Source organism: Polyodon spathula, chromosome 4 (assembly GCF_017654505.1).
Source record: "Polyodon spathula isolate WHYD16114869_AA chromosome 4, ASM1765450v1, whole genome shotgun sequence".
NCBI classification, from domain to species: Eukaryota; Metazoa; Chordata; class Actinopteri; order Acipenseriformes; family Polyodontidae; genus Polyodon; species Polyodon spathula.
The window spans coordinates 63,514,720-63,530,083 of record NC_054537.1 but is presented as its reverse complement, the minus strand read 5'-3'; the positions used below and the strand labels follow the sequence as shown (position 1 = coordinate 63,530,083).

The 15,364-nt window shown below is 38.1% G+C and overlaps 1 protein-coding gene across 12 annotated transcripts in view; it reads right to left on the bottom strand.

Annotated features, from left to right (window-relative positions):
• LOC121314721 (sodium bicarbonate cotransporter 3-like) overlaps positions 1 to 15,364 on the bottom strand; it is an 80,598-nt gene that overhangs the window by 40,361 nt on the left and 24,873 nt on the right. For all 12 annotated transcript variants that reach the window (XM_041248308.1, XM_041248298.1, XM_041248307.1 and 9 more), the window contains exons 2-3: positions 13,417 to 13,498; positions 1,094 to 1,237 (exon numbers count right to left, since the gene is read on the bottom strand). In XM_041248308.1, coding sequence (XP_041104242.1) covers positions 1,094 to 1,237; positions 13,417 to 13,498 — 226 coding nt within the window. The remainder of the gene's footprint in view (positions 1 to 1,093; positions 1,238 to 13,416; positions 13,499 to 15,364) is intronic.

Genomic DNA, 15,364 nt, shown 5'->3' with positions numbered 1-15,364 from the left:
ATAAATGCCAGCCTTGCAGGGTTGCACTTGAGCTCAATAGTCATAAAGAACATAATCAACTATTCACTAGCTTAGCCTTACAGCAGGAGAACCCCGTGCCAGCACTAGGATTTACTGGGCCCTGGTGCAAGACTGTGAAAAATGCACAGCACAGCTGCAGCACACAAGAAAATCTTTTACATCGGCAGCAAAATCAACATTTTTTTTTATATTTTTCAACAAAACATATTCTAACATTATTTTAAGATGACTGTGGACAGTAATCAATTAAGGAACAGTATATCCAAACATTTGAATACATCAATTATGTAACAAGATGAATCCATTTTATTAATAACTCGATTTAGCCTAGTTCATATTGAAACATAAATAGCTTCAAATTCGTCACAAAACTGTATTAAAATCATAGGCATCAATTGGAGTTTTAAATTAATGTTGTCGTACAAAAGTTAGTATGAAAAAGTTTCTGTAAAAACTCATGTCTGCACCTCAAATCTTAGCCCATAGTACAAAGGCATTTGTTACAACTTATAAGCGAAAGCATCATTCTATGAACACACTTTTTAAATACAATCTTTCAAAAGCAGTTATGATAAAGTGGATGAGAAGAAGCAGTTTGTATTTTGAAATAGAATTACAGTAAAACTTTGAAAAGTGTAATCTAAATGATTGTGATGCTAAATGTGAGTGTTCTAGTCTCATAGGAACAATGACAAAAAGGATTGTCACCTAATACCAGTCACAATAATAATAATAATAATAATAACAATAATAATAATAATAATAATAATACACTTCTCCCCATAAGGGGTTGGGGGTGGGGGGCTGGCAGGTTTCAAAGATTGTTCCCCGTCTTACAGTTAAAAAGAAGCGAGAACGTCTGCTTTCAGCAGGATTTAAAAAAAACAGTACTTAACAGATTAATGTAATCCTCCCTCAATCTTCTGAAATGATTGCTACCCTCATTATTTTTAGGTGAACCCAATCCCTTATACAGAAGTTCATAAAAATGCACCTATAAAAAGACGATAATAAAATCCAGTATTAAACAGGACTTAGCAGTGACGCGGCGGTGGCGGTGGCGGATGCTTACCATACGTGGGCGAATCCCTGCCATCCTCCCGGTCGGAATCCCGGTCTCTCCTTTTCTTGTGGTGCCGGTGGCCCCTGTGCCTGTGCCTCCGTCGGCTCTGCTTGCCCAGAGGGACATGGACCCCGATGTACACCGCCCTGTGGCCTGCAAGGGAAAAAAGGAAGGACACATCTTGGTTAGCACCCACTTCACCACCTAGCCGTGATGCACAAGACATATCAAACTATTTGTACGGCTCCATTTGTCCAGGGCCGTATAAAAGGACGGGACTACAGGCCCATGACCCCCAGGTGACTAAGGGCAGGGTTTTCAACTAGTTCTAAGGTATGTTGCACTTACTAGGTAGCTGGGGTAACTTTCGTCAAGGTTTGTAGGGCCAATGGGGGAGAACGGGGGAGGTGTGTTTTGCCCCCCCCCCCCCCATTTTGAAAAAAGCGATTAAAAAATGGTAAAGCTAAATTTCCCTTCAACAGCTGACTCTGCTTTAGTACAAAACTCATGATACTTTACTGTTTCTTATTGCGGTATCATCTTAAATTACCGTGCTTGCTTCTTTGGCTGAAGAGATATTATCAGATCATCATCTAACTAGGGAATGTGTGACTAAATCATCCTAAACTCCTGACAGTAAACAATGTTACAGCTGCTACAAAAGATGCAACAGACGAAAACAAATCTGTTTCTAGGACTCAACTTTATTTAGGCCCTCTACAATTTGACTGGCAAAAGATAATGTAGGTTTACTGAAGTTGACAAAAAAAAAAAAAAAAAAAAAAAAAAAAGCTATTATGTACTATATATCGTCTTACAGTACAATAATACGTCAAAAAATGGACTGAATGAGAATACCCAAAACTAATCTTAATATTTTTTTAATAAAAGCAGCCGGCACAAATGGTGAATCGCTATGGGCCTCTTAATTATGATCGTACAGATTTCATCTTCCATTTTTTTAATTTTATTTATTTATTTTTTATTTACAGGGCACTAAAACAAACATATATGTATCTTGTGCATATCACTGTAACAGCAGGAAATACTGTTCACTACTTAATTTGTATTTAATAACATTTGACACACCAGTGTTTTTGACACAGGGCTGTTTTTGGGGGAACTGCAATAAGCTTGAACCGCAAAGTGAATATCTAATGTACCTGCCACTGTGTTTGCGCATGAGATGCATGCTCGTGTTAAAGACGTATTCAAACTGCTCCTGATATGCTAATTTGTAAATCATGGATTTGTGTACTACGTGGGGGTGCTAAACGCAAACAAAATAAAAAAATAAAAAATCTTTAAGAAGTTTCTACATCTCCTGTACTGTGGAGAGAAGTCATGCAGTTTTGGGTTGCTAAAGGTTTGACTGCGTGTTGAAACGTGGATGTAGAACACTTCCTGACTTCTGAGTGGGTAATTTGCAGGAAAGATAAGAGTGTTTCCCTGTGGCAGAGCAAAGCTCTGCCCTTTTTAAATTGGCAGGGATGGGGTTAATTTCCCCTACCTGCCTGGGTTTATTATGTTCAGGTGGCTGGGGTTGATTAATTGATTAGGTTAATTAACGATCAATCAGCGCCCAGCCACCTGACATAAAATAGGCCTCTGCTTCTCATTTGGGAGGAGGGAGCTGAGGAAGCAGGTTGGTGTTTGTCGTTGTTTTGTGATTTTTAAATTTTGATTTAAAGTTTTGTTTTGTTATCTTTCTATTTGTGTTTAAAGATCTTTATTTTGCCCTTGTGCACTTTCATTTTTGAGTTTATTTATAATAAAATAGTTATTTTATTGAACTTCAGACTGTCTCTGGGCCTCTATCCACTCGCCAGCCTGCCACATTCCCCAAGAAACTTTTTTCATGTCGTCTGCACGATGGTGAAGTTGTTGAAGACTGGCTTATCTACACTCCATATTTGGAGATGTTTACTACTTTGCGTGTAAGCTTTTCTCCAGTAAAATGCTTTTAAAGAAGGATTTAGCAATTGGAAACATCCTGAGTGACTCTCTAAAACCTGAGAGGGGTACAGAACACCAAAACCGCATGCTGGCTTGGATAACAAGTACAAAATCATCTGGTAGGTTTGAGTCTGATCTGGCACGGCAATTTAATTCAGAATGGCAGTGCTGGATAGACTACCTTCAGCGTGTGGTGGCAGTTATAATATTTTTAAAGTGCTCGTGGACTTGGCTTCCATGGCCAGGATGAAGTATTAGGATCCCAAAAGCAACAGGACTAATATGACAGTTTGACATTTCTGGCTGAGCACCTGGCTAAAATAGGACAGAAGGGGAAAGGTGAGCCCTCCTACCTGTCCTCAACTATATGTGACAAATTGCATTCAATTGATGGGAAATAAAATTAAAATGCCATAGTAGGAGAATTACAACAAGCCAAGTATTTCTCTGTAATTGTAGATGCAACGTCTGGTGCACGTAGACCAGCTCACATTCATCTTTCAATGTCTTAATTCACAGGGGCAAATAGCTGAGCGATTCATCTGGTTTCAAACACTTAACTACACAGGTGCAAAAATAGCTGAAGCTGTGCTGGCTATGGCAAATAACTTAGGTTTGAAAGTGTCTAAATGCCATTGATTATTGTATGATAATGCTAGTAATATGGCTTAGGTCCATCTGTCACTGAAGTACTAACACAGTATGTGCCCTGCTTTGCACATTCCCTAAATTTAGTTGGCATCAACAGTGTTACATCAACAGATGCAAATCAGGTTTCTCAGAAGAAGAAAATGGAACAACTGGATACAGCTTTCAGGGCACACTTTCGGAACACTGTGCTTCAGCAGTTCAAACTGACCAGTATGCAGCTATAGAAAATGCACATGGATCTAAATACTGCTGTTAATTTACTGCACTCCCTGGAAACATTTGTTGCAATGCAGTGTGATGAGTTTGAGGATTTTGAATTCAATGCATAAAAAAGTGCAGCGCTGTGTCTCAATACTATTAACATAAGTTGCGTTGTCCTCCTAAAAGAAAACAGTTTGAGGAGTCTGAAGAGGCAGCCTTCAGTTTTGTATTGAAACATATTTTGTCATAATTGACAAACTACATCACCAACTAGATGCTTACAATGTGCTGTGTAAACGCTTTGGATTCCTGTTTAAACTGTTTGCTGGATGTCAATGAAGTTCGCAGATGTGCAGCAGAACCTGCTGCAATTTAGCTTCAAGACCCCGGACCAAAGCCTTCCTGATGGACTCTTTCAGTTTCAATTCTTTGTGCAAAATGTTTCAGATAAATCACCATATGCACTGCACCAGATGTTATGGCGTACTGTGGTCATCTTCAGTCTACATTTCCCAATCTTGACATTGTCCTACGAATTTCTCACCTACCCGTGGCTAACTGTGAAGGACAGTGGTCATTTTAGAAGATGGCTAGGGTAAAATACAAATTAAGATCCACCATGTCGCAAAGCCACTTGAATGCTTTGTCTCTCATAGTGTTGCGCAATACCTCATTTAGGGATCCTCGATACGATATCATGCACAGCACTATGATATTCTTTACTATCACGATACTTTGGACTTTATGTCCATTGCATGTTAAATGGCTGCCAAATTACCTTTTTTGCAAGTGCAAAGTGCATCAGAGGCTAAAACATAAAGCTACAGCACGGTGGATATAATAAAACAAGGTCGGGGCCTTGCGTTAAACTACCAAGAATAAATGTTTACTATATTAGAAGACAATCGTAGGAAGAGATGCTTTCTGCCAAAACATGGGTGTTCACCAGTTTTTCAAAAGGTTCTTTAGTGTGCTGCTGCACAATATACAAAACATTTAAAAAAAAAAAAAAAAAAAAAAATTATAATAATTAAGATGAGTACCACATACACAGTCACTATGCACAGATTCACTGCAGGAAAACATCTGCAAAGCAATTTTACAGCACAGTCAGCCGGTGACATTTCTAAACAGGAAATACTGTACTACTATTATGGCTTCCGGTAGACTTTAAACATGTATTTATGCAGTGTCTTTGATTACATGTTGTTAAATAAAAGATCTAAATTGTGTTCATTTAGTTGTTTTTTTTTTAAATCTCAATCCTAAAATTCCATGTGTATGTATCAATTGTTTCACAAGTAGTCTAGAGATTTGTATGCAAAATAAATAAAATAATAATAATTTAAAATGTACATTTTTTTTAAATTTGAGTTTGTTTTTTTTATTTTTTTGGCCGGTTTGGCTGCTTTCTCTGTGGTGAACCTGAAACAGTAAAATCAGTGCACCAGCGTGACAGCCACTGAACTTTGGTGCAAAATGTGAACATATTTCCAACAGTGTTTTTTCATGGGCGAAGTGCACCAGATTGCTGTAGTGGCTGAACATGGATAAAAACAAGGCAAGTTTGCTGGCATTTTACAAGCCTACAGTGTGGAGTTAAAATGTAAAATATGGCAGTTCCAAAATGATAGGACTTTTTTGGTCATCCTATGACCGCTCTAACCAGAGTTGAACTGTGAAGTTTATAATAACTGGATTTTAAACCAGCCAGAGCAAGTTGATTTTTCCGCCTCTGCTCAGCTTCTGACAAAACACAAAAACTTGACAAAAACACCCATAAAAAAAAAAAAAACAGTGATTGGTAGGTGAGGCTGCTAGAATACATGATATTTTCTAATCACCAGTGTAGTCACGAATTAGTGCATGCTCATGTGTATGTTAGCAGATCAAATTTAATTTAAATAAAATTAAAATTAAAAAAAAAAACAGTGTATCGATACAATAGTCACTGTATCGATTCTTGTATCGTCAAGAAAAATATCAGGGTTCACCGTGTGGATCGATGATTGGCACACCACTAATATTGATAATAAAGTTATTTGTTTTTTTTCTCTCATTGTGTATGTGATCCTTTATGAACAGAGTACACAACAAATCATTACAAGTTCAAGGCAAATCTAGATTTTAAAGTGTTGTTTTAAAGAAAATAAATGAGAAAAATCCTTTTCTAAAAGCAATAGTGCTCTTTTGACGACGGTTCCACCATGTGGTAGTTGACCTTGCCTTTTGTTCGTGCCCTCGCCTTCAGCTTGGCATTCATAACTCCCAACGCGGTCAACTACCTCAAGGTAGAGCGTCCTTCGACAGGCGTTATCACTGAATTAAAAAAAAAATGCTAAATTATTGTAACTCCAGAACACTCTGGAGTTGTGATACAGATCAATGTCACTTAAATTGGGACACTGATAAATCAGGATTTCTGCTTAAAAGAAATAACTCTGGGAGACGGTTCTTCTCAATGCTATTTAGGTTGTTTAATAGGGACACCACTTTATTTAACTGGGATAAAGTATTTACAAAGGAGGAACAGAGATCGCTTTTCACAGCAAGACAGGTTCGCGTAGCGCAGTGCAGTGATAATGCAGCGACTTGCGTAAATTGCGTAAACCAGTGGTTTTTGCCTCACCTGCCATTTGCGAGTTGTCATCTTGGCTGAGAAGCGAAAGCGAGTCGATTTCATTTTGTTCAGGAATACAAAAAACAATTAACTAGCAGTTCAAATGATGCAATTCCATTATTTTTCTATTCAATTAGAAATAAAGAAACAGTGAAGAATAGTTCCCCTCTCTTGTGTATACCTTAAATTATGACTATAAGTATGACAAAGGTCCTCTCAAATGCCTCTCATTTAATTTGGACAGCCGCTTGTTCGGGATAGTGCTCTACAATCACATACCCATGTGGTACAACCACATCATTTGGTCCTTTTCTGTGTGGGAAGATTTTGTGCTCTACAACATTTGTATGAAAGGCTAATTGAAATGCACACCCCACCCCCCCTCCACCCCTTATTTGAAACACAAATATGTAAAGAAAAAATGCAAGATGCTACCAATCTGCAATCCATATAAAGATATAAAGCTAACCAGAGAAGGTTTAGGCCTAAATGACTGAATAACTAAAGTGGGGCTTCATTACAATGCAAAACGCACTGTGAATTAAGGCTACACTATAAGACTATGTGAACAAATGAAACTAGTGTACTATAGACCCAAAAGCCCTGCTGCACTTTTAAAAAGCTGGCGTATGCATTCAAATCCTTTGATCCTTGAACGCAGAAAATCATAAGGCTTGGTCAGCAGTTGGCCTCCTATTAAATGACATTGTATCCGATGTTTTCACAGCTAAACTTTTACCAAGAAATTTTAATACTTTGCATGCTTGGGTGCACCAATAATTATTTGTGACTGTAATCTCTTAATGCCTAGTTTGCATGTGTAGAGGTTTTCTCTTTCCTTTTTTTTTTTTTTTGCAGAATTCTTTGGGGTTGACATCTTGCCAAACAGGAATAAAGTAATAAAGATGTGCAGCGGGAACGAGTACCAACGAGACTGTACAACAAACATGATGCGCGGCGGGAAAGTTAGGATTATATTATAGTTATGTTTTAAAAAAAAATTGTCATAACTTGTATTGTCTAAATTGTATTGACACAAGCATGATGCTTGTCAACTTTGGAGTTAATCAAATAAAATGTTTTCAATTGAAGCGCTTTGAAATTTAACCCTTTGAGGTCCTATGTCAGACTTGGTCCGACATTACAATTTTCCCTTTCCAGTCCGAATTCAGACCCAGTCCGACATTATCGAAAAAGCCAAGGAAACCTTTTAATGGCCGAGTGAGACTGATAGGAGCCTAATGAAACCGAAAAGAAAGGGCCGTATCTGAGCAATAGAGCTAGCCCCTGCACCACTGAGGTAAGACGGACATAAACAAAGGAGATAGCTGCTTCCACATCCAGCGCTCAAAGAATATCAGACATTTGCTGAACTTTTTGATATGTTATAGTAATAAAATAATGACTTGGATCACATTATTGAGGCGTTTGGTAATAAAACGAGTGATCAGGAGAGGATTTATCAGTATGCACGTCTATAAAGAGGTAAATACAGCGAACAAGGGGCGGGGCTTGGCTGGAGATGCAGAGTACTATTGTGATTAAGTGCCTTATAAACCTGTTTTAAACCTCTAATTTAAAACAGCGCGTGTAAAATAAACAGCGCGTGTTAAAATAAATTGGATCTGACTGCAACGGGTTAACAAGAAAATGTAGGTCTTGTGGCCATCTTGTTTTACCATAGAACACATTTTTTTCCTATTTGAATTCCATTGTCACCACGATGATGTCCCCCTTTTAAATTAAATGTTTGATTTTGAAAACTGTAATGTAGAGTGCATTCCTAAAAAAAGAAAAAAAAAAAGAAAATCCTTGTACTTTTGTTAGATTAACTTGGCAACCGTCATTTTTGAGACACAGTTCAAAGTTCAAGTCAACATACAGTCTCTTAGTTATTATTCTGGCTATAAACTTCTGAAAATGTTGGCACACTTTCAATTAAACTGCAGTGTGGTGTACAGAAACACCCAATCTGGAGGTCAAACAGGGCTGTGCCAGTAGAAGATTAGTTCAGCTGAGGCAGCCCAGAACAATACCCAGAGATGCCACTTACACACAAAAACAAAACACACCCAAATGGGTTTTATGCATGCAAGGCCAGAGCAAAGCAAGCTGCCCAATGTCTGTCCAGGTGCTAGTAACAATACCAGCACACCATGTTTAATGCAGATTAGCAACAGTCTGCCTTTGCATACAGTGGTCTGGAAAAGGGGCCAGTCCATATTATTAAATGGAGGATTGCAGATTTAGTGGGGCGTGGTAGGGTTGAGGTTTGTGATTTAATAACAAGTTGAGTGGAAAGGAATATTTTACACCCCCTGAATTTGGATAGGATGATTTTCTGTTTATCATCCCATGATATACTGACAACCATTAGGAGTTAGGTCACCAGTAATCCCCCCCCGTCCCCCGTCCCCCCCCACCACCATCATGACTCCCTGTTATACACACCTAAGAACACAAATTCCTTGCTCTGGACTGCTTTGGTCTCAAAGGTAAATGTGACTGAAACAGTAATACACCATTATTTAGAAGAACACATAGTAGGATAATAAAGAGATTCAAATATTAAATACGGACTTGCAAATTCTGAGGGTATAACATACTCCCTTATGGTGAATTTTACCAGAACTCAACAATTAATTATTCAGCTTTCACACTTCTCAAATATGACACAGGTTTGCATCTTTCCCTTAGCAATCAGACAGATGCAGCATGTGATTTGTATACTGTGGGTCAGTTAACAGGATCCTGTCTGTGTTGGGTATGGATGGTACTAAAGGTTCTTCTAAGGTCTACGCAAAACATGGGTCTAGCAATGGCTAAAGAGGTATATTCTGTGGTCTTCTTTCAGTGGTTCTATGCCAGCTATGCTTTTATTTAGAATAATTATCCACCTAAAATATACACTACGCAGTTGAAAGTAGTGATCTGACAATGACATTCAGACAAACACTACACACCAGAGAACTTGAGTGGTGGTGGTTAACCCTTATTCAGAGCTTGTCAGGCACATCAGGTACAATTTATTTTCACAGGCGCTGTTTATTTTACATGCGCCATTTAAATTATTTCCCCCCCCAGAGTAAAACAGGTTTAAAAGGCACTGAATCGCAAAAGGACACTCAGTACTGCATCTCCAGCCAAGCCCCACACATTGTTTGCTGTATTTTTCACATACCTCTTTATAGACGTGCATACTGATAAATCCTCTCCTGATCACTCGTTTTATCACCAAACTCCTCAATAATGCGATCCAAGTCATTATTGTATTACTATAAAATCTCTAAAAGCTCTGCAAATGTATGTGATATTCTTTGAGTGCTGGATGCAGAAGCAGCTATCTCCTTTGTTTGTGTCTGTGTTATCTCTGTGGTGCATGGGGCTATCAGCTACGCCTTTTTTTTTTTTGCTTCATTCAGCTCCTATCGGTCTCACTTGGCCATTGGAAGGTTTTCTCTGCTTTTTCTGGAGAAAAAACGACTAGAGACCTGTGCTTTACGTCTTTTTGATGATGTCGGACAGGGTCTGACATCGGACTGGAAAGGGAAAATTGGAATAAGACCGCAAAGTGTTAAACACACACGCACAGTAAATTGATCTAATCAGTTGCAAGTGGCAGAATGGCATTGGAGGTGAATGAATGGTGATCTCTTCTGCCAATGTGGCTCTATTGGAAATTAGGACAGGGCACCAGTATGGTTTCCCAACTCGGCCACTTCCACCCTCGATTCCAGAATTAATCTATTAGAAAATTGTTAATCGTTTAGAAAAATGCTAAAATTGTATAATCTGTCTTGTATTACAACAAATATAAAATGGTCTGAACAGACCCATTAACCACACGAAGCCTGCCGCTGCAGCCCAACATATTACTATAAATAGATCATAATTTATTTCTTCCTGTGGCTCAAGACTGTAGCTGTGGGTAACGGAGGTGGCTGGAATGCACAATTGCATGTATGAAACAGTAAATTACTCAAATGAATTCATAGACTACAAATTTGAAGTATTTTACAAAAAAAAAAAAAAAAAAAAAAAAAGTGGTTTCATACAATGCGGTATTGTCAGAAGTCATGGTACAATTATTTATACTTAACCCGCTGTGGTTGATAGTTATATGCAAGCCAATACCAAAACAGAACATGAATAAAATTCCAGTCCGCTTTAAAATGTAATTAAAAGTAGACACAAATAGGAAAATTCACATTTTTCAATACATGTTGTACGGAGAATAAGTGTGTAAACACCCAATAAAGGTAATTAATTCATATGTGGAATGGTTTTACTTTAATGAGCACTTTAATGGGTCTGTTTAGAGCAGTAGTCCTCAAATTAATTCGGGCATGGGCATAAATTGATCTTACTTGGCTATTTGTGGGCACGCTGACTATTGCACTGCCTTCTCGAGACATACAGTGTGTGTGTGTATTATATATATATATATATATATATATATATATATATATATATATATATATATACACCGTTTTTTTTTTAAAAAAAATGGAGTTTTAGCAGGAGGTATTCTTGGCTCACTCTCATAAAGCCCTGTCTCAGGCAGTAATTGTGCATGCCGCACTTATTCGTTAAATAATTTAAATAAAATACACAATGCAAATATTTTTTTATGTTTACACATAACCATGAATAAATTAATATAAGAGGATATATCGCTTTGTTTCAATTTGACAAATTTGTCAACACTCCACTCTTTTAAAGATCGCTCATCTCCAGTACAATTATTCAGAAAAAGTCGATTCGTAACTAAATATACTACAGTTGTCAGTTGTTGCAATACTACTTGTCTGGTGAAATAAAAAAATATAGGAGATAGAAAATTAAATTCCACATACTGAGATTTATTATTTTTCTCATTAACAGTCGGCGAAATTCAGTGCTTACCCGGCATATTAACACCCGCCTCTGCTCACAAATGATTGGACAGCTGTCAGAGCTTTCACTTTCCCATTGGTTACTCACTCACCTTGCTTGCTTATGATTGGACAGCTGTTTAAAACTTGGCAGATATTACTCTCTTACTGGTTAAACTTACTGTCAGTACATGTAACTGAAACAGACACAGTTTATGTCCCACCCAGCTAACTTATGATTTGGCTACCGCAGAGACAATGCAGATACGTAATTGGTTGATCGTAACGCAGAAGCCCTTCAGGAAGAAAAAAAATATATATATTATGTTTCGAGTATGTACAAGCACAACATAAGCGAGCAACACTGTCAACAGACTGCTGTGGCGTTTTTGCTGGAAAAAGTGTTTAAAGCTTTCTTTATTTTCCCATGCTACGACCCACCAGAAATGTGTTCACGACCCATAATTTAAGAACAGCTGCCGCGGGCACGATGGCCTGGCTTCGCGGGCACGAATTTGCCTGTGGGCTTGACTTTGCCTGCGGGCACGACTTTGAGGGCCACTGGTTTAGAGGGTTTGGTCTGCACTCTGAGTGTCAACAACAAAGTCTGCTTGGTAAAGGAACCGTACCGAGTCCCCCTAAAGAGGACCTCTGGACTCTCCAGTAAACACCTGCGCTCATCATGTGATCTGCTACTGTGAGTACTGTGGTGAATAGCAGTTAGGAGTTTATAATGGAGCCTTGCCTCCTCTGTGGAGCCTCCACTGATAGACAAACAGGATAACAGTTTTCATAAATAAGAGTCCGTAAATATTTCAAATAAAATCCTGAATTACGAAATCATACTTTAATTCTCAATCGGTTATTAAAAAAAAAATCCTCCAAATTACAGCTATAGCACTCATTAATTTATTTCTATAAACAACTCCAGCACCTCTTTTTAAATTTCTTTGACAACTGTAATCATTCTTTTCAAACATATCTCACTACTTACAATAACCACATTGAATCACCAGCACCTGGGAATTCTAGGGAGTTAACAAAAATGAGGATGGGCACCAAGCTTAATCAGTATTCCTATAGAGATGAGGCCAGCACAGGGCACAGCTGTCCAAAGTTTTATTTTTATTGCACTTGCCAACCTGGCACTGGCGTCTCTTGCGGCTCTCAATGGGATTGCCAGCTTCAGCTGTGGGGTCATGCTTGGCAGTTCCAAATGCTTCTTGCGAAGTTCCTGTGCTAACTGTAAAATACATTCTCTCCTTGGTAAATTCTTCTCTGTGCATTCTGTGTAAAGTACCCAGGAGTTGATGGCCGCTAGGACCAATACATTGTAAAACACCTGAACAGACCACCGTCCGGAGCCAGCTTTCACGGAATACTTCCGTGCCATCTGATCCAAAACATCAACTCCATATTTTGTTGCGTTGTAAAACTCCACGGTCTCTGGTATTTATTTTCACTAGTCCCGATGCTAACTGACTGACCAAAGCAGCATAGCTGGCAAGCAGGCTCAAGCCTTTCAAAAGACTGATTGAAAAAACAATAGACTGTCAGTCATTCGCTCAGGCAGAGAGTAGAGACTAATCTAATTAAAGCTAAACACATTGCTGACTGGTAAATAAAAATAATAAATTAGAATACCGTTCTGTATAATCACAGTACAGCTGTTTTCAGCGTGGCCATCAATGTGACTGGTCCCTGGGCTTTTAGGTATAATGCAATATATCTCCTTTATTTCTGCACTTCCGCATTTCATGCTTTCTGAGAATATTTAGTACATACTGACAGAAAGGCACATGAACGCGCAGCCCCATATGTGTTACTGGAGAAAATTACATTTTAAAACAAAACCCACCAAAATGACCGCCGCAGGGCTTCCAAGTGTTAAATCTCAACAGGATGTCTGTTTTCAAAAACTGTTCTCTGCGCAATCACAGGGTACTGAAGCATGGAGCTCAGCTAAGAGCCAGTAACCCTCTACAATTCAAAAGGCACCATCCAGACAGCGTCAGAGACGCGAGACTTACTTTCTAGTTCTTCTTTTTCAAAGTTTGTGCTGATTGTAGAGCTGGTTTTACCAAGATCCACCACAGCCTCTTCATCGTGACCCTGTACAGGAAAAAAACAAAAAAACACAAAACAAGCTGTCAAACTGAAGAGGCACAATACACTTAACAGTACAGCAGGATGTACAAATACTAAAAAAAACTAGTTCAGTTTTTGGTATTTCTACACCAAGACTGACTACATTTAAATTACAAATTTTAACCTTCTGTATAAATGGTCATTTACCATTTAAACTCATGCACATTTTCAACGAGAAACTATATTTAGTATTAATATTTTTTTTAAACTATGCTTCTTGGGATTTTCATTTACAGTCTAAACCTTTATAGCCTTTTTCTAGTTGAGTGAAGTGTTTTACAGTGATGGATGAACAGCACTATATGTGTGCAATAAAACAAAAACAGTGACATTTAACATTTAAATGAAGCAGAAATACAGTATTTAACTAAATTAACATTATGATTAAACTGCAACCACCATAACTAGAAAAATAAATATAATATACAGGACGAACTTCAGTTAGGAGTAGTAATTCCAGCACATGCATGTACTTTATGCTTTGTGATGGTACTACCACAATTGTTCTGTCATATTCCAAGAGCATTCCAAGATGCAAGCCAATTGACAAACTTATATCCCCGTTTTTAGTTTCAACTGACCCACATACTGTACTGTACGGTCGCTGGATAAGTGCCCACTAATCCTTTGTAAGACCAGGCTCAGAGAAGCTAAGCAACTTTCCCATTAGTCTGGGTGGCACAGTGGTAGTTAAAGTCTTTTAAATGTATTTTGAAGGTGACAAGTGCTGAGCTTTTTCCATTCGCCCCCTTTTAAAATGGGGGGCTAAGAATAAACTGCTCTGTGATGTGAACAGAAAATCGGGATTTAAATTAAGAAGTAAATAGGGAAGACCAAAATGGTAAATTAAAATCAAACATGTTCATTTCAAGGACCATAAGGAGTCAAGGATTTGATTTGCTTAGACCCAGTTTAATTCTAATAAGCTGGTGCAGTGTTTGTGGGATGACTGAATAGGTTAAAACAAATTCCTCTCTTAACTGAAAGAGTTCTTGAAAGTTCTTCTTGGCCATCTAAAAAGTACAGAGACTGTCGATCATTCTTCTCTTACACATTCCTGTGGTCTGTTTTAAGGTTCTGAATCACTACTGCACCTGTAACAATTCCTGAATCCTATTCTAGACCAATATTTACAATGCTTTACTTAATAGGATACAGTTCATGAAAGTACAGACAGAGATGAAGCATAAACACAGACCAGAATTGACACATCGTACTGTGTACTGTATTTCTTGCACGGATGGGAGATGAATGTAGAGAAGAAAACAAGAAACACAAAACAAATGTAAACCAGGAATAGAACAGCATGTTATTTTGGTGCAATGTGTCATGTTTGTTGTGCTTTAGCTTCAACTCATCCATCTGATTTTGTTTATGTACTCAACTAAAGCAAAACAAAATCAGATGGATGAGTTGAGTACAATACTAGCACAGAAGTACTATAAAAGTATTACTATCACTGTAATAAAAATTAAAAAGTGTTTTGTTCAATGTATTTATCTGCAACACACACAAATACAGATGCCATGCTGTGGGTATTATAAATATGCAGTACGTTCGGTATCAACACTGTACTGAATTGTAGCAGTTTTTTGTTCAGTCTGCATTACGGCAATCTCCCTTTCATTTTAATAGGCCCCCACTCCCCTTCCCCATCGATTCAGTACCCAATACTGTTGTCTGGAGGAAGTTGAAAAAAAGACAATACATCACATGTTAAGGGTTACAGTAAGAAGCCACAGTTTAGAGGAAACTGTCACAAGTCCAGGGTTACAGTACCGCAAATGTTCTGCAGTGCTTTTTTTTTTTTTTAAAGTCAGTTTCCCCTCC